The following is a 23850-nucleotide window of genomic DNA, read 5'->3' as shown; positions in this document are numbered from 1 at the left end:
TTGATAAATTCAGTGTGGTGATAAAAAAAATATCATGAGTACAAGACTGAAGAAAGATAAAGGGTGGGAGGGCGGAATAAAGGGTTTTATGTGAAACAATAAAGTGAATCGTAAACATCCAAAAAAAAGAGTGAATCGTAAATTCCACCTACTAAGCAAGGTCAATGTTAGAAACATTATGAATCAAATGGCTTTCGATGCTTAAAATATGCCAACAACAAACTTAGGCATGACTCATGCGGAATAAGGAAGTCACAGATATCCGATGAACTTGACCATTTCAGCTGTGAATGGAATTCTCTTCTACAAAACTTGCATTAGCTCCATCAAATCTCAAAAAACAGGGTATCTGTTGGAATGCTTAATAGAAAGAGTAATTTATTTGGATTTGGACTACTTTGGTGAACGTATTATTGCAGCATCGGTTGTCATACGCGCATGTTTCAAGAAAAGTGCAATCAGCTCAGTAATCTTCATCCGTTGAAGAAATAGATTCAACATGGCCACTAAATTTTTAAATGCAATTTTATATAGAAACTCTAGTTAGTGACATTATTATATCTAATCCAGAATGGATATTCAATGGTTGAGTTTTTCTATACTTTTTTTCATGTTCTCATATATCCTACAATTTTTTACTAATTCAAAGTACATAAATTATAAATTTGAGACATCTAACTACTCATTTGCCACACTATTTTCAAGAATTTAAAGTTTGTTTTCTTGGATGAGAAAAATAAGTTCAAAGTTTCAAGAGTTCTTGCTTCGCAGTAGGGTGCAACACCCAACTATGAAACATTGAATTTTTATTCTTCCTCCCTGGGTCCTAGCCCCTAGGGGAATCTAGTAACCAAAAAAAAATTGCATGACCAATTGTCCAATTCGGCTATTGTATCTTGAATGTAAGTATAGGGGCATGCCAAACGGCAAGTATGTAATATTCTGTTCATTTGTAACTGACCAATTCAATCAAGAATAATGGTAAAAAAAATAAAAAATACAAAGGCAGATACATGAGCCCCTGGACCTGGACGATGAATGTACATACTAACGTTCAGGATTCTGAGTCGCCAATCCCATCAGCAGAAAAATTGAATAACCTCAACCCTATGAAGCCGTATTATCCTGTATAATGTTTAACTGCAAGAACAAAGTTATAATTTTTGTGAGTGCAGTTTCAAAAATAAACCTAATACTAATAGTTAAAAGGGGAGGGGGTATGAAAAAAGAGCCTTAGGGATGAGTGAGGAATAAAGCTATTCTTTTTTTAAAATTGCGTTGAACAATAGATGTTGAAGCTAATCAAGTCCAATTCTCATATCAGTAAAAAAGTAGTACACCCAAAAATACAGATAATTTGCCAGCTTTATGTGCAATTTGTGTCCCATTCAAATTATCTTCAAAAAGTTTGGAAAGACTTGAGACTATGTACCTGAAACACTGCACTAAAGTGGCCTACATAAGAATCACTTAGCATGACAAATCAGAGAAAATTAAGCCAAAATTTGTATGTAGGAGATTGAAGAGGAGGAACCCTTGAAAAAAACAATTGAATCTGACATTTGTGATTCCTAACTAGGAAAATTTTCTAATGAAAAAAGATGGAAATTGGTGAACAACAAAAGCAATTGCAATTAGTTGTCAACAATTATAGCAACACTAACTAGTAACTACCACTTTGGAAAGTGGCATTCAAAAAAGAGAAAAATAAACACGTAATCATGTACTTTATCTTCAATGCCATTTGATTATACAGATGATAGTGTTTTTAGGCCAAGAAGAGTTGTTATCTACTATGAAGTTATAAACTTCAATATGCCTAACAGCATAGGAATCTGCAATAAAAATTAAAAATATCTCATGCTAGATGAAATTTGCATTAGTGCATAGCATCCTAAGCTAACTGTTTGGACTTGGAGCTCCCATTCTGCATAATGACAGATATGCCTGTCATTTATGAACACAGTACAAAATATCAAGCCAACAAATGAACCATAATAATAACCTGACAATAAAAGAATATAAGCTTTCCAATCTTCATCCGGAATGTGGCAGCAAATTAAATGGCTGTCTCTGAAGCCACAGAAAAGCAACCAACTTAAGCATGTGAACAGAAAGCAACACAAGAAATTACTGCATCACTGGCTATTGTTGGCAATTTCTATAAGCTGCTGTTCCTTGCTCTGAATTTGTGGAAATACACCAATGAACCAGGAGACTTAGTCTTACAACTCAGAAATTAAAAGAAGATTATAAATAATAAATTTAATCTCAAAATCATGAATGAAAACACATAAATTTCAGCTGATATAAAACAATAATCAATAACATTGAAAATGATGCCACTTTCAATATCAAAAGAAGAATGGGATTATGGGATTAACCAATTTAATCAATAGATTGTCAAGCATCCAGTATATAAATCCTTTATATACACTTCATAAGTTATGAATTGTTATAGCAAAAGCCAAAGAATTAGTTTACATAACTCCAGTTATAATTTAGATTACATAAGCTCCAAAAAAAAAAAGTTACTAACAAAAGTGCATAATTTTATACTATAAAGAAAGAAACAAAGACAATTGAAGCACCTTATTCCTGATAAATGCAAGCAGATATGAAGCAAAAGAAGCATAGCCTAAAATAATTGACAAAAAATATCAATCATATATTATGAAAAAATGAGCATACAGGTTCACATGTGAGTTACTGAGAGTAGAAATAAGTGAAGAAAGAAATATATATTAGGGGAGGGGGAGGGGGGACTACATACTTCATTTCTCCAGCTTCTAATCAGCTGAACAAACAGCAGGTCATTGGTCTCAGTTAACCAGATCAAAAGTTGATGCCTATAAGTTAACAGATACTAAGCTTTATGTCCTTTGAATCTTGAATGTATGTCAGCATGCTTCACTTTCTCCGTCATCTGTCTTATCACTTCATGAGCATCGGCAGTCTTTCCAGCATTCCTCAAACAACTCGCTAATGTATTATAGACAACAGAATTTGGACTACAACCTTTGGTCTCCATTTCCTTGAGCATTGAGCACGCTTCATCAAATTTTCCTGCCATACATAATCCCCGAATTATTGAATTGTATGTAAAAACATTTGGAACTTGTTCTCTAGAAATCATATCTTGATACATTTCCAGTGCTTTCTCAATCTCACCAGCCACTACATATCCTGTTATCATTACAGTGTAAGCCACCACATCTGGCCTGCATTCATTCTTTATCATTTCATCAAAAAAGTATTTGCAAGCATCCAGATTCCCAGCTCTGCTGAGTCCATCTATCAATGTAGTGAAATGAAGCACCGTTGGTTCTATACCCATTTCTCTCATGTGATTTAAAAGATTGAGAGCTGCAAGCGGTTTGTCCCCCTTGCCAAGAACATGAAGAAGAATATTGAAAGTGTGAAAATCTGGAGAAAATCCATTTCTACCCATCTCATCAAGCAGTCTGTGAAATTGATCCAACTTTCCTAGTCTGTACTTGGCATACATGACAATATTATAAGTTAAAATATCTGAAGGAAATCCATCAAGCAACATCTGTTGATAAACCCATTCAATCAACTTGTACTGGTTTAAAACAAGAAGACCATGCAGGATTGCATTGTAGGAGTGCTTAAAAGGCCTGAAGTTAAATGTCTTTGATTTTATGAACCTCTCCACCAAATTCTTAGCCAATCCTGCCTCACCACAAGTACGGATCAATATATTGAAAGTACGAGCAGTAGCCGGAAGCCCTTTCTCAATCATCTCATCAACCAACCTCCACAATGCCTTAAACTCCTCGCACTCAGCATATATGCTCATAACTAGGTGATACGCATTCACAGTGTGCTGGTAACCCTCTTGCTGACTGCACCACACAAAAAACTTATATGCCAGCTTTGCACACCTGGTCTTATTCTGACAATTTATGTTCTTCAAAATTCCAAAGAGAACCTCCCTCACAAGAAGCCCTGATGGCCTTACATGCAACTCACCTAAAACCAACCTCGCATCCAGACCGGGACCATCTTGCCGGAGAACCTCAAGGACCCTCTTAGCATCTAACTTAACAGTTTCTAAGAATCCTTTTCTAAGTGAGAATTGCTTTTGCTTAAAACCCCAATCCTCGTTCACATGGAGCCTTTCATCCACGGTGGAATCATAATCTGAACCCAGTTTTTTCAAAGGTTCCTCAATAAATTCGAACCCATCACCATCAAACGGATGGTTACATAATCTCCGCAAAATAATCAAAGAATGGGAACATTTATGGACCCTCTTTGAACCTAAAAGGGTTACCGAATTCATGGTACGAATTCGAACCCATCATCTCTGAATAATGCGTAACAACCGCGATTTGGCCAATGGTAGAATCGGGTTTCCTTGCAGTGGAAGCTTCCAGAAGCCCACTGTGCTAAAGTGTCGATGGATATTCATCGAATCGAAAACCAAGTTTCCCGAAACGAATAGAATCTAGAAGAGCAACGAGAAAAGCATGAAGGGGCAAAATAGCGTACCGTAGACGGACGATATTTTGAAGTATTTGTCGAAACAATGTTTGGGGTCCCAAGGAATGGCATTATATGAAAGCCAAAATCATTGTGTTTGGTGTGAGTGAAGTGTGAAGTGTGAAGTGTTGTTGTGAAATGTGAAGTAAACAAAAATGCCGACTCTGCAAAACCCTAACACGGTGGAGCAAGGAAAAAGAACAAACGTTATTCTTAACGCATCGTTTCATTAACTTGTATTTTTAAATTCTTTTGAGTTTGGGCTTTTCTGGTAGAGAATGGTTTGGGCTTTCAAGAAGATTATCTTTATTTTTTTATTTCTTAACATAATGTTTGTAAATAAAACAAAACATCAATTAATTTTTATACTTTTATAAATTATCATTTTAAAATATAAAAATAATATTTCTTCAGCCCTTAATTATAAAATATAACTTAGTTATTAACATTGAATTTATAACATTTATCCTTAATTTGATTGAGAATCTATTTATCTTCTCCCCTTTTCATAGAAGAAAAGAGATAATTTAAAATATTTTAATAAAAAAATAATTAATGCACAAAAAAGATAAAATAAAATCTTATGATAAGAAATAATTTTTTTACTACATCTTATAAATATAGGTAGAAGATAATACTACACATGCACTTCATCTCAAAAGCAAGAAGTCATCCTTTGATTTGATTTCCAGAATCAGATAGTGTGTGGGTACAGTTAAAATAAATCCAACAGATTTTGTATGTTATGAATAATAATTTTTAACTTGTAAATAGATTTTTTTGTAGTTAAAATCTTTCATAATTAGTTGTAGAGGGTCGTGATTTCAAAGATAAATACAATGGATTTTATTTCTTATTGGTTTGGTGAAACAAATGCCACAAGAAGAAATTATAAAGACCAAAAAAAATGAAATGGAAAAAGAAAAATACACATTACCATGGGACATTGAATTAAGTAAAATACAATCACAGAAAACAATTATATATTGCCACTGTTTTTTACATTTAACCTTGTAATAACCAAGTCTCATTCTCGGCTCCAGTACAACGATATCATAATGTAAATTCCACATCTACACAAACATATAATAACTTACACATGAATCCAACATATACAAATATCTAATCACAAGGAAAGCACAGCACACATGTATTATCCAATGTCCATGAAGAAATTCAGCCAGTCCCTTGTTCTTCAATTGGACCACTCTTGATTTCACCTACAACCTGGTGAACCTGTTCCACTTCTGCACCAGAATTTGTATTCTTGGATAAATCTTCACCTCCTGCAACCATAACAACGGCAAACTCAAAATCAGAATTATACATATACATAACACACCATTTTGAAAAATGTACTTAGCAAAAGAAACCTCATTCACCTTTTTCCTCGGCTTTGCCAAACCAAGAGCCAACAACACCCTTAAGCTTGCCAACCACACCTTTCCCTGGACTCTTCACACATTTTATCATTGCCGTCATCCAAGTTTCCATCCTCATTTTTCACTGGCTCTTCCTTTTTCTTATGTAAAGCTTCTGAAATTAACTCAGAAAGTGCCTTGTCTTCTTCACCAGGCTTTAGCTTCTCAGCCAAATAGTCCTTCACAGAAACCTCATTCTTTGTCTCAGTTCCAACACCACCAGTGCTAGTTCCAGTCACTTTGGACTTCACTGCACTTCCTACCACTGCAACCTTATCATAAACTGGAGCTAATTTCTCAGTCAGAGAGTGAGCAATGTTCTTTCCATGTTGTGCAGTTGAGCCAGACATGTTAGAAGCATCCCCAATTTTTTGTTGCTCTTTATTTGTTACCACCTTGTCCTTTATGGCATCTTTCTCTCCTGAACCAGCCTCAGAAGCTATGACATCTTTAGGAGAGATAACTTCATCAGTCTTTGCTTCATAGAGTGGTTTTTCTTCAATTGTGGTTGTGATGGTGTTGAAAGTTTGTCCAGTTTCTGTGGGATTTACCAGGTTTCTGTTGATATTTGTGGATGTTGTTTCCTGATTGAACTGATCATGACTTTCAGCAGAAGGATACTGAGTTTGTGTTGCAGCAGAGAGGTGTGGCACAAACTGATCGTGGTTTCCAACAGGAGGGTATTCAGAATCAACAACAGTTGCTTGGATATTTGGTTCTGGAGTAGGTTTTGGCTCATCATGCATATTCATTTTTGCAAAAGATTCCTCAACTGGTGTGATTTCTTCTATTTCATCCTTTCCTGTAAGCCACCACAGATGAAAATCTTAATCACATAGACCATAGTACATAAATATCATTAAGCGTGAACACATTTAAAGGTATAATTTGAAAACAAAATTGATGGTATTGTTGAATGGACAGTAAAAGAATTCAACTCCAAAAAATTGATCGCAGAATTACAACAGTAAAATATGGAATTTGAACACATGCATGTATATAGTAAAATAAGGAATCTGAAATTAATGGGGAGTCAAATCCAACTTAATCAATTTAACCATCAAATCTTTTAAAAGGTACACTAATATTAATGCATAATGCAAAAAGTCCATAGCACAAAATGGAGTTATACAACTTTGTTCAATTGTCTTACTTACCTATCACACTTGGATCAGTGATTTTGGTTTGATAATTGGTAGGGGGATATGCCTCAGGTCTACTTCCTGGAGCGTGAGGCTCTTCCTCCAAGTCCAAGCCTATTGACTTCTCTAAATTGTCCTTTGGTGGCCCTGCCTTTTCTTCCACAGAAAATGTTTTGGCTGAGTCAGTGGCTATGTTTTGATCAATTTCAGTAGTTGAAGAAACACCTCCAAGTAGTGCATCATGACGGGGTTCCTCTCCCATAACTGTTGTACCTCTTGTGCCTCCAGAATCAATTCCTGACTTCCCCAAATTTTCGACTTGCTCAGATGTAGGTGTTGCAGTTTTAACATCTTCACTTTCATGAACTGCACAACATTCAAGTACATAGTCCAACTTAAATCAGATTTATTTTTATTATTAGTAAATTCCCGTTATTAAACGGTTTTAAGTTTCAAAAAAGAAATGGTTCTGAGTTCCTTCTGTTTTGAAGAAAAATTAGAAAAGTATCTATGACGAGTAAATGTCAAATTCTAAGGTAATATTTTTTAGTGATGTTTTTTATCCCTAATTAATTTTGATTTTACTCCTCATAGATTTTATTGATAACGTCACATGCATTCAAACATGTTACATCATATGTTATCTCATAATAGTCACCATATATGTTATCTCATAATAGTCACCATATGTCACGTTATTGTTGAATGATAATAGGAATTATTTTTTAAAAATTTAAAATTTATGAAGATCATAATCAATAGGAAAAAAAATTAACGGAATAAAATCAAATTTAATCATAATGATCTGAAAAGGTGTTTGAACCCCGGATCTTATTTCACTTTATGGCGAACTAATACTCATCCTCTAATTGCAGATGATTTAGAAAAGAACATACTTGGTGTTTTATGAACTTGTGGGTCTTCAGCCATTTCATCATCCTCGTCTAAGTCATGATCATCAAGGGTATGCTGATCTTCATTGTTATACTCATGACCACGATCAAGCACTTGATGGCCATGCTTCTTAATCGTGTCCTTAATTTTCTTAGCCTTTGCCTTGACCTTATTCAGAACAGACTTCTTCTCATGATCAAAGTGGTCTTCTTCTGCACCGTGTGTCACTATATCCAAAAAATTTGAAGTAGAAAAAGAATCAAAGCAAATTATTCAAAGAAAAGAAAAAACATCATAGGAACATTAATGAAGATGCCTTCAAATATAATACAACTTGTTGCTTCCAAATGTGATTCATATATACCTTGCTCTAAGGCAACAATGTGGGGGTAATGTTCATCGTTCTCATGCACTACACTTTGAACTACTCTTGAATCCATGATTGAAAACAGAAAAGAAAAGTAACTGCTTGCTCGTTAATGATAATTACCACGCAAATCAAAGGCTTAATTACGTTATATGGAGAAGGCCACGACATTCTATGCCACACGTGGCATCTCATAAATGGAGACATGTGTGACATAACCGACACGTCTCTATCATTTGACACGTGTTGAGTAGTTTAGCGTACGTGGCCTCGTTAACAAAACTCTTCTTGTCGTCTTGAACACGCTGATTATGATGAGTGCTAGATATAGAAATTGGTCCCCTTCGAGTAACGACGATGATTCATCCAAATGTGAGTATTTACACACAAAGTGTCCTTTTCAAAGATGACACTATACAAGTGTCCCTGGCTCTTTGGAAGGAGAGGAAAGCCCAACATAAATAATCTTTTTCTTTGTTATTTCTTGACAACTAATACACACAAATAATTATGATATTCATCAACTTTGGTTATGATACGTAAATACAAGTGTCCAGTTGATTCCTTTTCTAGTGTTAATCCCATAAATAATTGTGGACAGTTAAGCAAAATTTCGGTACTCTTGTTACACCTTCTCCCTTAGTTGTTGGCAACATTAATTATACACTTCTCTCTGATTTTTTAGTTTTAAAAAAATGAAAATTAGAAAACAAAAAAAATGACCATGTCCATATATGCCAATGTCAAAATTCTAAGGGAAGGAGAACATGATGAAAAAATATTTCCTAGTTACCCCAGCTTTTTTTTTTCTTTATTTAGGCATCAATGGTAGGTAACAGCACAAGTTTATTATGGGACTTGTATGTTCATACACTCCTGAATGGTGGGCCTCTTTTCACCATTATTGGGGACTACAGAACTTTGACTTTTGTGAGAAATCAGGCTACAATCCATGTCGTGAATCTTCAAGATTAGTTCTCTCTAAATTCGTTTATGGTAATGGTTTGTTGGAATTTATATTGAGATAATAAACAAGGTGAACAAACGAATAAACAGATGGCAACAAAGTTGGAAAATTCCTTGTCCCCAACCGCTGGCTTTCACCAACACACTCCAAACAGTTGTTTCTACTTTTAATTTTTTGTCAAAATTATTCATTAGTCACATTTTGGTATTGTCAAAAATGGTACTGAAAAACCACACATTGTACTTGTCATTTACTCATTTTTATCAACACTGTAAAGTACTTAAGTAGTGTTTTACTTTTAGCAAGAACCAAACTGCTTAAGTAGTTTTTCAATAACTTAACAAAAGAATATAAACTCCTGAAATTAGCTTCTAATTATTGCTTCTGAAAACATTAATCAAGGTAAACTGACAGTTGCTTATACTCATTAGCCTGTTTTTCTTTATTCTATCCACACTCAATCAAAAACCGTTTCTTCTGATCATCATATAATTTATGCATATGTTACATTGCATGCCAAAAATGTCAAACTGATGACATGGCCTATATGAGGCTACAGCATCATACCCCTGGCTCACTTCAGTCACTTGCCAACTTATCATACGACAAGAATATTGGATGGACCAAGTGGCCCAGAAAAAATTTGGATGAGGTGAAACTGTTAGTAGATGTACAGGATATATGTCCCAACTTAAGTGCAAACTGCAAAGTACTTGTTAAATTTGTTTCCTCCATTCTGGTGATGATGATAGTCTGCCTCCTTCACCACTCATGTATGTTTTCTTTGAGACACAACACCCGCAACAAATTCTAGTTCTTTTTACCATTCTTGAGATTGCGTAGAGCCATAACAAGCTGTTGTCTTTCTCCCTCTACCTCTGCAAATTTCAGACTAATCTCTGAATATCTTTCTTCCATGTCTTTCAGCTCGCTTTCCATAATCTTGTTCCTTTCCTTTAGCTGTGCAACTTCATTCAACATTTCATTTGCATGGCCCTCACTGTCAGAGTAAAGAGACAAAATAATAGCGGTTAGTTCTTGGATGAGATTTGTGACATAACAACAAATTTGACGCCTATGGCACCAATTTTATATTACAAAGATTTGTGATTATGTTTGAGGAAACGAGAGATTCAGAAGGCAAGAAATGAATTTGATTTTACCTTCCAGCTGATTTGCCAACTGTTCCTCCTTCAGACTTGCTAACAGCAGCGTTTGCAGCATCCATTCCCTTTTCATGTTACAAATACAACAGTCTTGAGTTATTCTAGAGCATCAACATCAACTAATTTATGCAAAGCAAACCTAAAGTTAAACCTTGATCAGACATTTTCTTATAGCACACCATTTAAGTTTGAGATTTTCTGTTTGTTGACCTTGTTATGTATAGTTGTATCATGATTCATGGACCAGAAAATTTCACTTTTTCTCAACTAAAGCTCAATTACTGGTTTTAAATTGTGCTTGCTTTTGTACAAAATGAAGCATTGTGTATCTAGTTCCTTAAGAATTGGTTTTCAGGCATATGTTATTTGAAACTCTGCTAACTGTTTAATAGTTGCATAAGTGACCAAAAAATATAGATTTTCTGAAACACACAGAGAATGTTAAACTATGCTGCATCACCATCCTCACTGAGTTTGGATGCTGCATTATGGATTTATCATTACTGTTGGAGTACAAGTGTGAGGCGAAATCCCACATCGAGTAGAAGTGAAAAAGTTGAACATCATATAAGCGAGGAGAAGATCCATAAATTTAAGCCTTAAGGTTTTGGGTTAAAGAGTGGTGTCAAGGTTGCTTATGTGATTATTCATGGCTCATTTGGTGTAAATCTCCCCATTTTTACTCCCTTCTGTTTTGTATGTAGTGCACATAAGCCATAGGGAAGTGATGTTAACCTGTCCTAATATGCAACAGCAATATATATGTTTTTCATCTCTGATTTTAAATATGACAGCTGAACAATTACCTTATGCATTTCGGATTTTAACTTCTTCATATGTGCCTTAGCAGAAGGAGGCGCAGCACTCTCATTTGCAACACGTCCTTTGTTATTCTTGAGCTTCTTTTCCATAGCACTTAACTCTGCTTCCTTCTTCTTCAGCTCTCCTTCTAATTGAGATATCTGTTTCTTCATATTTTCTTTCTCCACTTGTTCTTTGCGCAAACTTTGTTTTATTTCATTGTGCTGGTTCTTAAAGGTTTCTACTTCCGACAGTAGGGTTACAAGCATCTTCTCCTCATCATTTGATGTCATAAATCGTTGTCCTTTCTGGGTCTCAGTCGTGTTCTTTGTTAGCTTCGTTTCAGACAATGAACCATCTGCCATCAACATCTTAATTTGAGATCCCAGCATTTGAATTTGCTTTGAAAATGAAGCATTCTTTTCATCCTTTTGCCTTTGTGCATCCTCAAGTTGTTTCGACTTAACTTCTAGTTCTTGCGACATCTGTTCTATTGTTTCGGCTTTAGAATCCATTTGGTTCAAAAGCTCTTTCATTTTCAATTCATTCTGATCTGTGATAAGCCTGAGCTCCTCATTGCATTTATGGAGCATTTCTTCTATAAGTTTATTCTGGTGCCGCAATTCATCAGCTTCTGCAACTGCTTTAATAGTCATCTTTTCGTTTTCCTCAACTTTTTGTGACATTTCAACAGAAAGCAATCTATATTCCTCCTGGAAACGCTCAGATGCGACAGCATTATTGTGTCTTGTCTTTCTCAAGGCCTCTTCTGCTTGGATGACCCGTTGTTCCTGCTCAGTTTTTGCACATTGCATAGCATGGTGATCTTCTTCAAATTTCTCTGCCTGTAGTTTCAGTTCTTTCTCCAAAGATTTGACTTCATTTTCAAGTTCCTTGATGCAGAGCAGAGATGCTGAAAATTCATCTTCCTGCACCTTTAGCTTTTCTTCCAATCTCTCTACTTGGGATTCAAGTTGTTGTATTGTAACCAAAGAAGACGAATGCTCATTCTGTAACTTGATGTGTTGTGCTTCATCTTGCTTTAACCTCAAAGAGATATCCACATTTTCCTTCTTAAGAAGATCATACTCTAAGGTGAGTTCTTTTATTTGCTCACTTAGCTCTTCATGTTGCTTGTAGTAATTGTCTATTTCATCATCCTGGTCTGCAATTTTTTGCCTTAAGAGATCTAATTCTGTGGCATCATCATGCTCTTTAGTAATCTTCTGGGATTTTATATTGGTAGACAGATCCAATATTTCATTATTCTTTTGTTCCAGCATTGCTTCAAGGTCTGTCACAGCCAAAAGTAATTCAGAGTTTGAGTTTTGAGTCTTCCGCAATTGCAATTGGAGATTGGCCTTCATATCTTTTTCATAAACAAGCTCATCCTTTATTGCCTCTAACTGAAGCCTTGTATCTTCAATCTCAGACTTCAAGGTTTTTGTGGTTTTGCTCTCATTGTTGAAATTCTGCTGAGACTTGAGTTGCTCATACTTGGTTTTGAGCAAATCTCTCTCCTCTCTGAGACTGATTATTTGTCTTGACAAATTCTGTCCCCTATTGCTTTCTTTTTCTACCTGCCTTCGAAGTGATTGCAACTCTATTTCTGATACTTCTGCCTGCCTCTTCAAAGAAGCAATTTCACTTTGGAGGCTATCAGTGGAATTATTCGAAGGCTCTTGTAATCTTTCTCTTGGAATACTCTCTTCCAGGCTGTTAGTCCAGTCACCTAAACTTCCATCTGATGCTGAACCAGTTGACCAGTTTGTGTTTGACCTCTTATGCACTTGGGTTTCAGTTGCAATGGCCTTAACAGTTCCTCTTGATGGAATTGAATTTTGTCTGAAGCTATACGGATCCTCCCATGAAGCTGCCACAGCACTGATGCCATTGGATGCATCTTGTTCGGAATACTCAGATCTGGTCCTTGCCGCGTCCCCATTCTGTGAGATAATAATAAAATCTAATGTAACTACAAGTCTATAAATGAGTTATTTCTTAGCATAACTCATCCTCTTCAGAAGTTTCAACTGTGTAAATAGAATTGTTAATCATATAAAGGTATCTTATAAGACCTTACTTCATCAACATTATAACTTTCATGATCCGTACTGCCATAGCTCAGCTGGTGTTTCAAGCTTCCTTCACTGTAAAGTCCCTCGGCTTCATTATCTTCCCCATTTCTGGAATTCAGGTATAAGGTTGAGAGATCATATTGGAGAGAAATAAAATATATAGAAACATGGGGAAATTTGTAATATTTAAATTAACAGGGTGTTATGGTTCATTTTCACCTTTCAGCAGCATATCCTTCGACGTTCTGAATAGTCACCTGTCTCAACATTCAACAATTCTTATGTGAGAAATTAAGAGAGAAGTATTTTTTTAAATTTTTAGTATGAAAGGAAACAAAACTCCCAAAAAGCTCAAACTCTTATTACATGCTAACGATTAAGAGATGAATGATGTGAAAGTGCTTGTTCAGAATTGAGAGTGAGACAAGAAGCAAGGTAGGGAAGGAGATAAAGAGAACTAACATGTAAAACTATGCCTGAATTGGCAAACTTTAGAGGTAGAGAAATAGTCATTGGCTCGGTTTCTGCAACAAAATCCGCAAAATCAATTGAGGCTTCCCCAAGAAAGCCAGATTTTGAAGACCCCTGCAAGAGCCCACAAAGATTTGACTTTGAAACCAACATCCTAATTGAGTAAAGGACAGTGTGAAATTACAACTACTGCTTACAGTTGAAACAATGAAATGGTAGATTTTCTCATGAATTTTTCCTGATTTTGAATCCCTAACAAGTTTAACTGATTCAAAAACTGGATTCTCCCATGAGCAGGTCCCATCTTGGACAGCAGTTTTCTCTAGTTTCACTGTTGGCTTCCCAACATCATCTGGTACCAAAGACACCATTATTGCATTCTTTTTCATCTTTGGCACCTGATAAAACAAGGAGACATAGAACAAGGTAAAAAACACAGCCTGCAGAATCTGCACATTGGTTTGTGTATAATGATAATTCCCCACACTACACAAACTGCCAAACTCTTCTAACTAAAACAAATATGCCATACTGTGTAAATTTCAAACTTTTTGTGCAACGTGTAAGAACTTACAATTATAACAGCTAGGCCAGACCCTATTTTTAGATTTAGTAGTAACTAAACTCTGAGGATTTGTTCTTGTGTTTGTCTTACTCACCTGAGTTGCCTGAAAATCCAATTTGAATAGAGCTTTGATCTTGTTCTTCTTGCTCCATGACTTGAACATGTTTGCAGGCTGATAAATATGGCCGTTGCTGGGTTATAGATGCAAGAAAAGACCCTTATAAGCGGCACCTCATTGGTGAGGAAATGCTATATGTTGTGAAGTGCCAGGATTTCAAAACTCTGGTATTTATTGTGTTTGAACAAATGCAGTTAATGACAGGAATGAAGGGTCAGGATGTTCAGAAAGCCAAGAATCTAGTGAGTTGTGAAGTACCTCCTGATTTCTTGGCTCCGATACTGAACTTGCACTAGTAGCAAACTAACAAAAAAGCAATACACAAAATAAAATTCATATTAGAAGCTTCTCAACATGTCTTCATGCACCAAAGATAATGTAAAGGGAACACAGCTGAATCCCATTATGGTCTACTTTTTGCTTTTTAGCAAGGACAAAGTAGTGAGGAAAATTGAAATGACAACATTGACCAAAACACATGAGTGTTAATCACGATAAACTATTTTTTTTAATAATATTCATCTTGGGTTAAAAAAAATCCCAATAAAAAAATTAATGTTACTCTATTGTCAAGCTCAGATTTATCTTGAAACGGGGGTTTGAGAGAACTTGCCATTAATTTAAAGGGTGAAGTGGAGTTAGGAAGAGAGGTTTAAATCAACATTTAAATGGGAATGAGAGTGACATTTTATTTGACCAAATTTACCAAGAAATCTAATTTTTTTTCAAAGGGATAAGTAAAAGGGGATGGCAGTGTCCATGTGCCTCTGTGCTATCTTTGATAAGCAACAACCCACCAAGACATAAATGTAGCACCTTTATGCTGTAAGGGCATGATGAAGAAAGTTTACTCAGAAAATGAGTTGTAAATGCAAAGAGGCTTGGTCCCCACAACCATTAAACCCTCTTCAACATGTCTTTAAGAGGCGAAATGCAAATACAATAAAATAAAATAAAAACAACTAACTTCGTAATACAAGGCAAAGCAAACTATTAGGCATTTGCGAACACACATTCAGCACATGCATGTGTCGGCGGCCAAACAGATCCTTAACGTATTGAAATTATTTTTCTCATGTGTATTAAATAATAAGCAAGTAACACATCAACGATAAGGTAGAACCATTTATAAGAATCACACATTATTCGATGTGTATCATTGAAAAGAAAATTTAAACAAATCAATAAATTTAATTTAAATTTAGGTGCCTAACACATGAGACTCGAATCATAAGATCTGAAAACAATTACATATACACAGCTTCATTCATTTGGGGGGGAAATAATGTAACAGACTAATTAAAATATGTGAACACCATAAAATATGATCCTTTTAGTTGCACGAAAACTGGCCTTCTCAAATGTGGTAGGCATAAAACTATAAAAGAATAATGATGACAGTATAGCATAACATTAGTACATAAAATAATTGACCTTGTACCCAAAGAAAGAAAGAAATGACTTCAGCTAACTAAGCAAACGGCTAGTGTGGTCCACAAGCAGAGAGCACCTAGACCGATAGAATGAGAAGTAACAACATTGTCCACATAGCTTCATACAAATTTAAGTTTTGGTACTGCAGCAATGAAATTCATGAGTTTCTTTTATATGTGTGTGTGTGTGTGTGATAGCCACAAGGAGGCGTCTCCCATTGTTACTGGGCACAAATAACATGTTAAGACTATCAGCAAAAATTTCTTCAAAAGATTGCTATACATATCTAAATCATAGACAGTTCTATTTAATTACAAGTTTACAACTACACTTACCTTTAGCTTCTATGGAAAGATCTCTCTAAGAGGAGTTGTTCACTAAATAGGATTCAAATCCACATTATAGAAAGATGAAAATTTATTTGAAATCCTTAATTACTTGTGTCAATCACTTTGGCTTACTTGTACAAGTGTTTTCCAACCCCTTAATCTATTACATACATGGCTATCAAATGTATATAGTCATTAGTTAGTAGTATATGTGTACCAAGTACCAACCCTTCAAGGCATTCATATGCCATAAATTAGAACATGAGGCACTTTCTTACTTTTTCTTTATTGTTAAAAAGATATGGGAAAATCCCCCCTCATTCTTCAACCTGAATTTCTTTTCTTGGTTACCTGTCCAAAGCATCGCACTACAACTCACTTTCTTCCTACCACACTGAGTGCTACAACTTTTCTCCCTTGTCCCAGACTTTCAATTTTGCATCATAATAATGATAATAGTAAAATAAAAGTTGAATTACCTTTTCAAAAGTGACCACAAATCATGGATTACCAAGCACGGCGTGGAAAAATCATAAGCTAGTAGTTATGTGCTTGGACTAATGGACATGGAGTCATCAAGGACTCAAAGCAAACGAATAAAAGGCTTACAAAGAATTAAAGATTAGTGCCCCACTTACACAAAAATCAGGCAATGAGAGACGCAAAATTAGGATTGAAAGTCTTTTGAGATTTGATGAAGTAATGAAATCAATTCTACCTATTCAATGTGGGAATCTTCAGTTTATTTTTTTTATAGGTAGAAAAATCTTCAGTATAATGGTGGCATTTATGTTTGCCAGCTACGAGGCCATATATATTACGAGTGTCGTTAACAGTTCGATAAAGTTTTGAGGAGCATATAATATTCTTTTAATTTAATTGAAGTACATTCACGGCAAAAAAGATAACTTAATGTAGAGGATGATGAATTGTAAAAAAAAAAAACGAAAAATGCTAAGTAATTAGTACCCAATTCCTACATTAGTATCAGAAATTAAAAATCATTTTTTTTTAGGGGGGGGGGGGGGGGGGATTTTGTGCTAAAGAGGAAAATAATTAATTGGAAATAAAAAAGTAAATGAATTAGTCAATAAAAACAACTATTCTAGTTTAGTAATTAGAAATGTTTATATGAAAAAAGAAAAGGGTCAATTAATATAGAAACTAGGTTAGCAATTTTTTTTATATTGAAATTGAACTCAATAATTTTACAACAATTCATAGACTATTTAATTAATTGAGTTAGATTTCTTTAATATTTTTTTGCTAACTACTCCCTTGATACTTCCTTTGTTTCATATATAAGATTTAATTATCTAATTTATCAAGATTAAGAAAAGTAGTTAGTTTAGTTGATAATAACAAATTTATCTTCAACTCATAACTTTTTTCAAAATTATCTTTATACTTCATTTGTCCGACCATTTCAACTAATCCATGTGTCTTTTAAAAAGTAGTTAATTATATTAAATTTGTCAATTATTTGTACATCATTTTAAAATCATTTTTTTATCTCTCTATCCAATTAATTATTTATCATTAATGTTTGGAGATACAATTAAGTAAGGGTATCTAGGGAAAAAAATAATTAATACATCTAAAAATTAGAAAAGAATCTTATAAAAAGACAAATAAATTTATGAAAATGATAGGAGTAATTAATATTTTTTTCTCTTCTAAATATTTGTCAATACATCCTCTCTTCTTTAAATTAGGAGTATTTATAATCTGAAAATAATTATTGTAAAAAACATTATAGATTTATAAAAATGAATGAGTATCATTTCAAACTTGTATTTGTAATTTAGTGTGGTAATAAAATGTAATTTTCAAATTAATTATTCTAAGTACTAAAATGAATAAACAATGTTTAACAATATATATAATTAAAAAATAAAAATAAAAAGTATTTATAAATACATATAAAATATGAAAAAAAAGTATTTTAAAAATTGTGTGTATTGATAATAAAAAATATAAATTAATATATAAAATATGTGGTCATTCAAAAATTTTAATTTTTTAAGTTTAGACAATAATATTAATTGTTTAAATAATTAGTATTTTATATTTGGATAATTAATCAATTAAAAATTTAAGATAGTATACTATGCAATAAAGTTTTTGAATCTAAATTGAGAATAACGGGATGATTTAACTTTTTTGGCAACTATGATTATTTTTTAAACTTTAATTTGAGAAGTTTAAGAAATAATTTTAATTGATTAAATAATTAGTATCTTTTATTTGGATAATTAGTCAATTAAAAATTTTGAGAATAAGAGAAAAATAGTTTGTGACAAGGTTTTTGACCAAGATTAAGGACAATGAGATGATTTAACTTTTTAGAAATTAAGTACAACTGATCAGTTTAATTTAACAAAATTATTGTCTAATTTATAATTAAATTGTCATTAATTTCTATTTTTGTCATATAATTTTTAATTAATTATTCTGAGCACTGATATGGATAAATGTAATTAAGTTAAATTTATATATTTAAAAGTATTTAAAAATACATATAAATGTCAGAAATATATATATATATATATATATATATATAAAATATAAATTATTGATAATAAAACATATAAATTAATATATAAAATATGAAATAATTAAAATCCTTTAATTTCAAATTTTTAAAAAATAATTTTAATTGATGAATTGAATTAATTATGACTTTAATATGTATCTTTAAATTTGAAGTTAATCGTGAAATTGAATAGTTAAAAAAAAATATTCGACGGGATAACTTATTAAAAATCTTAATAAATTAATTTTCATTCCATTTTTTAATATGAAATAAATTAAAATCATTTATTTGGAAATTTATAGTGTAAAATTAAGAGAGAGAGAGAGAAAAAATACCTTTATCCAAACAAGGATTTATGAGTATTAAGTAATCTACTTGACGGACCACTAAATATAATTTATCGAGTTTGAATAATAAAAAATATATTTATAAATGCATTAAAAGTTTAACAAAAATTATATGATTATAAAGTATTTAAAATTTTGGTTTAATAATAACGAAAATATAAATTAATATATAAAACGTGTGGTCATTCAATACTAATATATTTTACCACTTTGTATGTTTTCTCTGTTTTAACTAATCGATTTGATCCATAAACTTTCATGAATTTACTTTTCATACTAAACAACATTTGCCTAACATAAAATATCTATTAATATATCTAATACAGTTCAATACAATATAAATTTATTTATAAAGATAACATATTTGAAATATGTTAATATTTACACTTACTTTCTTTTTTTAAGGAATATTTACAATTATTTTCACATATATTTTAAATATATATGTATATATACATAAAAAATTAAAATATATTAAATTTGTAATAATATAAAATTAAATTTATTTTCACACTATAAATTAATATTGGTGCATGGCACCGGTTATTACACTAATAAATAGGAAACAAAGAAAGTACCAGTTAACAAATTAAAAGTGTATTTCAAAAATGATATGAGAAATTGTGTTCAATGATTTATGTTTAAGAGAGAGGTTTATAATTTAAGAGTAAATGGTTTATTTACTTTTATAATATGATTCCATCACATATTATTATGTGCATATAAATTTATTGATTTTTATAATAATTAATTTAAAATTTATAATAATAATTTTTTTAATTAGTTGACAGTGTAACCAATTCAACACCATTGAAGTCTTTATTTAATATATGAGTTCATATTAATTACTTTAAAAATATTAGTGATATATATAATCTTAAATTATTATATTAAAAATTTAAAATATTTGTTCTAAAGAGGAAAGGAATTAATTTGAAGGAAAAAAAACTTCATAATTATAAACTTATTCTTATGATAGTAATTAGAAATATTTGTCTGTAAAAGAAAAGGATCAAATAAATAGAGAAAATAAGTAGCAATATTAAAAGTTTGTTTTAAAAATGTTATAAGAAACTATGGAGAGTGATTTATTTTTAAGAGTGACGACTTCAATTTAAGAATAAATAATTTATATATATTGATAATGTAAAAGATTTTTATTCTATTACGTGGCGTTTTATTGGAAAAAAAATGAAAGGAAGGAAAAGGAAGGGAAGAGATTTTTATGAACTTTTGTTGTTTAGTTTAATTTTTTGAAGGGGATGGGAGAAGACCGAAGGAGCGAAATACCTCATCATCCAATTTTCGCTCTCTTACATTATTAGAGAGATTTGGATGGAACCATAAGTCGATAACTGTTAACCACACTGTCACAGATATTGATTTTAAACATCACATTATTAAATTTATAAAGAAAATATTATTAAAACATTACATTTAAGACCCATTTTGGTGGTTATAATAAGAAAGTACATATATAATGTAAAATCTATACTCAAATGACGAAAAAACAATAATCAAACAAAAACCAACAAAAAAGACGAACAATTATATGTAGCTTTTATCTCAGTAATGGCAAAAGAAAATAAATATTTCATGAGGATAAAGATAGAATCAATCTCTATATATAAAAAAAGGTGAATCTCTTTGTTTTTATCATTTCATTCTTTTTCTGTAGATGGGGTACGTCTATAGGCAAAGAACTATTAGCAATTTAGGATTACCAATTTTGAAAAGAAACTTGAAATGTCTCTTTCTGAGAGTGGGAAAGTGAAGTTCGTTACTTGTGAATTTTGTTCTTAGCTTCTTGTCTTGTTCCATGGAACTTCCAGGTCACCATGTATCGCCTATCATACTTATTTTTGTAGGCATGACTTGGCTTTGCTTGGTCCCTAGCGTACCATCGTAGCATATAATACTACACAATCAAACTTCAAAGCTTCACAACTGTGTCCAGTGTGGTTCTCAATCTTATCTATCATACATAAAAAAAAAACAATTAATAACGGACAGATGCATCATGCATTGTTGAGAAGTTCTTTTGTTCTCTAGATGATGTTATTGGTTATTTATTTTCTTTCTTTTCTATAAATGACCAAATTATTAACAAGACTAAGGAGGAAAATCTTGGGTAGATCCGGAAGTGGAGCGTGCACTTGATTTAAATATTTCATCTGAGTATACCAACATGGATAACATTATCATATACCGTTTTGGTGTAATTTACTAATCCATACCCATGACCTAATTGAGTGAATGGAGCACTTTTTGCCAATTGCATGTTCTTCAAGAGTATTAATTATTAAACCACTGGTCTAGTTGAGCTATAATGTTTACTAAGTTTACTCAATTCAAATAAGGACAATAGTTACCCGTTCATTCCACCTTTTAAAGAAAAAGTATACATAATTAATTCATTTATAATGTTAAAAATAAGTATCAGAATAAATTTTATTTATATATATATATATATATATATAATTCAAATGGACCTTTAATGAGTGTGCACTCTAAAATATTATGCTTCTGTTGAAAGAATATAATTTAATTTAATGTATAAAAATCAATTTGAAAGTAATTAATTTGAGAAGTATAAATCGCCAGCCTTGAGAGAAATTGAAAAAAAAATTAACATAAAAATAATTTCAGGCAATATAATCTAAGAAAAAAATAATTTTCTATCTTCTTGTAAATCTTATGGATTTTTTTTCCGTCCAAGTAACTCTTATGATTTTGAGTTGTCATCTTAAATTTTAACTTTAAATCTCATTCTCTTAACAAAAAAAAAAATGTCGTACCTCATAGAAAAACCCAAAGTTAGGCTGATATTGCTTCGTTGGGCTAATAAGTATAGCCTTTTACGAGCATCGGAAAAACTTTGGGTCCAATCATTACCGATCAATAAGAGTCTAATATCTTTGTTGGGTTATAAAATTCAGAGTAAAGCTAATTGCACTCCTATTTTACTCTTTGCACCCCTGGAAAAATTTTAAATTTTTTTAAAAATATACTGTTCACAAACACTAGGTATTACTCTCTTCATCCCATTATAATTTTCATCCTAAGTTATTTTACTCAAGTAAAATCAATAAATAAAGAAAAGAGAATAATAATTTTACAAAATTAATATTATCTTAATTAATTATTTTTTAGTCTATATCATTAATATTATAAAAGATATAAGTAAAAAAAATAAACGTTACATTAAAAAAATTAAGATAACAATTATTTTTAAATAAAAAAATTTCTTATATGACAATTATTATGAAATGGAAGGAATATTATATAGAGAATGAAAACTAATTTTCGATATACACAACGAAATATAGTTTTTGAGTAAGATATATAAATGAGGAAAGGTATTCCATTCAACAGAAAAGGAATATGCGATCCTGTAAAGTGCCACGTTGGTTTAATTTCTCCCCCATGCACTACATTTTGCAGTTGCACACAAGCCACGCCACACCGTAGAATCGTCTTTCTTCCTAAGCTAAACACGATGATTTTGACACTCCTGAGTCCTAATTAACATTTCTTCTCTGTTCACCACAATTTTTACAAGGATCTCACCTAACAGACACACACACACACACATGGCTTTGAACTTCACACCTTAAGGAGGGGCTAGATTGACTTTTTCGAGCCAAAGAGCTGGATCTGTGAAGAAGCATTGGAGAAAAATAATTAAAATGGGTGATTAATCATCATTTTTATCCTTCTAAATGTGAGATGTAGACAAGTTACCATTTAAAAGAAGAATAAAAATATGCAAAAAGGTTCTTGAAATTGCATTTGGTTAGTCGGGTCAACATTAACTGATGCATAATGCTACGATAAATGTCATGTGGCACTTCCTCTCTCTTACAGCTGACCAATAAATAAATAAGATTTCAGCCTCTTCTATATATTTCGTTAGATTCCATAACTTATTTTAGTTAATTTTTAATTTATTTTATTATCCGAAAAATTTACTTTATTATTTGATAAATAATTTTTTAGTAATTTATAATATTTTTAAAGTATTACTTAAAATAATAAAATGTTAATTTCTAATTATTAGTTTTTATATTTTTTTCATTTTTATTTTTAAAATATTTATATAATTTTTATTGTTTTTTTTAAATGTTATTTGTACTTCAATAATTAATTTTATCAAATATTTTTATTTAATAAATTAACTTAAATGTTTACCGGTACCCACTTTTAACTTTTCGACTAATTTTTAACCTCTAAAATACAATAGTTTACGGAAAAGAGGAATTAAGGTCAATATTATTTATTATATTAGTTGTTAATAACTTAATAAGTTCTATGGTAAAAAAAGAAGAAAAAAATAAAACTTAATATGTACGAAAGAAAAGGCGATGGCGTACTACTTTAGCAGCATGAGCAGATTAGTATGAGTTGCATAAGGCTGCGATAGATGTCAAAGTTCATCCAAGCCAAGGCCAACGGTGACACCAACCACATAATGACATTAATAAAAGACAAGGAAGAGGTGACTCCGTTAAGCCCACAAGCACATGATTTTTTAACACTTAACTAATACTATTTTAACATGTGCATTTTGTAAGATGGATCATTATTTTTATATAATTTAAATTTATAATAAATAACATTTTTTTAATATTTAAATTATGGTATAATTTTATTTATAAATTAAAATGGATACATGATGAAAAGAATCAAATATATAGACAAAGAT

The 23850-nt window shown here is 31.9% G+C and overlaps 3 protein-coding genes across 8 annotated transcripts; all 3 read right to left on the bottom strand.

Annotated features, from left to right (window-relative positions):
• Window positions 1–697: 697 nt before the first annotated feature.
• LOC114401250 (pentatricopeptide repeat-containing protein At3g60050-like) lies at window positions 698–4721 on the bottom strand. 4 transcript variants are annotated; one of them, XM_028363721.1, is made up of 3 exons: window positions 3172–4721; window positions 2774–3066; window positions 698–2183 (listed from the first exon to the last, which is right to left on the bottom strand). In XM_028363721.1, the coding sequence occupies exons 1-2, from the start codon at window positions 4307–4309 to the stop codon at window positions 2867–2869; spliced, it is 1338 nt and encodes a 445-aa protein (XP_028219522.1). In that variant the 5' UTR covers window positions 4310–4721; the 3' UTR covers window positions 698–2183; window positions 2774–2866. The 4 variants fall into 4 exon arrangements, with proteins under 4 accessions (XP_028219522.1, XP_028219519.1, XP_028219520.1 ...); XM_028363719.1 differs by having other exon boundaries at window positions 738–1140; window positions 2006–2183; window positions 2774–4721; XM_028363718.1 differs by having other exon boundaries at window positions 2774–4721.
• Window positions 4722–5422: 701 nt separating this feature from the next.
• Window positions 5423–8465, bottom strand: LOC114402430 (low-temperature-induced 65 kDa protein-like). The gene is made up of 5 exons (XM_028364999.1): window positions 8331–8465; window positions 7969–8193; window positions 7088–7438; window positions 5892–6732; window positions 5423–5795 (listed from the first exon to the last, which is right to left on the bottom strand). Exons 1-4 carry the CDS (start codon window positions 8404–8406, stop codon window positions 5933–5935), a joined length of 1452 nt encoding a protein of 483 aa, XP_028220800.1. The 5' UTR covers window positions 8407–8465; the 3' UTR covers window positions 5423–5795; window positions 5892–5932.
• A 1253-nt stretch (window positions 8466–9718) lies between these two features.
• On the bottom strand, window positions 9719–16973 carry LOC114403111 (early endosome antigen 1-like). Of its 3 annotated transcripts, none has more exons than XM_028365855.1 (10): window positions 16901–16973; window positions 14758–14802; window positions 14476–14572; window positions 14014–14214; window positions 13808–13930; window positions 13565–13602; window positions 13351–13453; window positions 11273–13213; window positions 10464–10531; window positions 9719–10300 (listed from the first exon to the last, which is right to left on the bottom strand). In XM_028365855.1, exons 3-10 carry the CDS (start codon window positions 14542–14544, stop codon window positions 10111–10113), a joined length of 2733 nt encoding a protein of 910 aa, XP_028221656.1. In that variant the 5' UTR covers window positions 14545–14572; window positions 14758–14802; window positions 16901–16973; the 3' UTR covers window positions 9719–10110. The 3 variants fall into 3 exon arrangements, with proteins under 3 accessions (XP_028221656.1, XP_028221655.1, XP_028221654.1); XM_028365854.1 differs by having other exon boundaries at window positions 14476–14663; window positions 16901–16916; XM_028365853.1 differs by lacking the exon at window positions 16901–16973 and having other exon boundaries at window positions 14476–14663; window positions 14758–15007.
• Between the last annotated feature and the right edge of the window lie 6877 nt (window positions 16974–23850).

The sequence above is a fragment of the Glycine soja genome, chromosome 20 (genome assembly GCF_004193775.1).
Source record: "Glycine soja cultivar W05 chromosome 20, ASM419377v2, whole genome shotgun sequence".
Classification (NCBI taxonomy): Eukaryota; Viridiplantae; Streptophyta; class Magnoliopsida; order Fabales; family Fabaceae; genus Glycine; species Glycine soja.
Note: the sequence above shows the minus strand (reverse complement) of the source record. Positions and strands in the feature narration are given on the sequence as shown.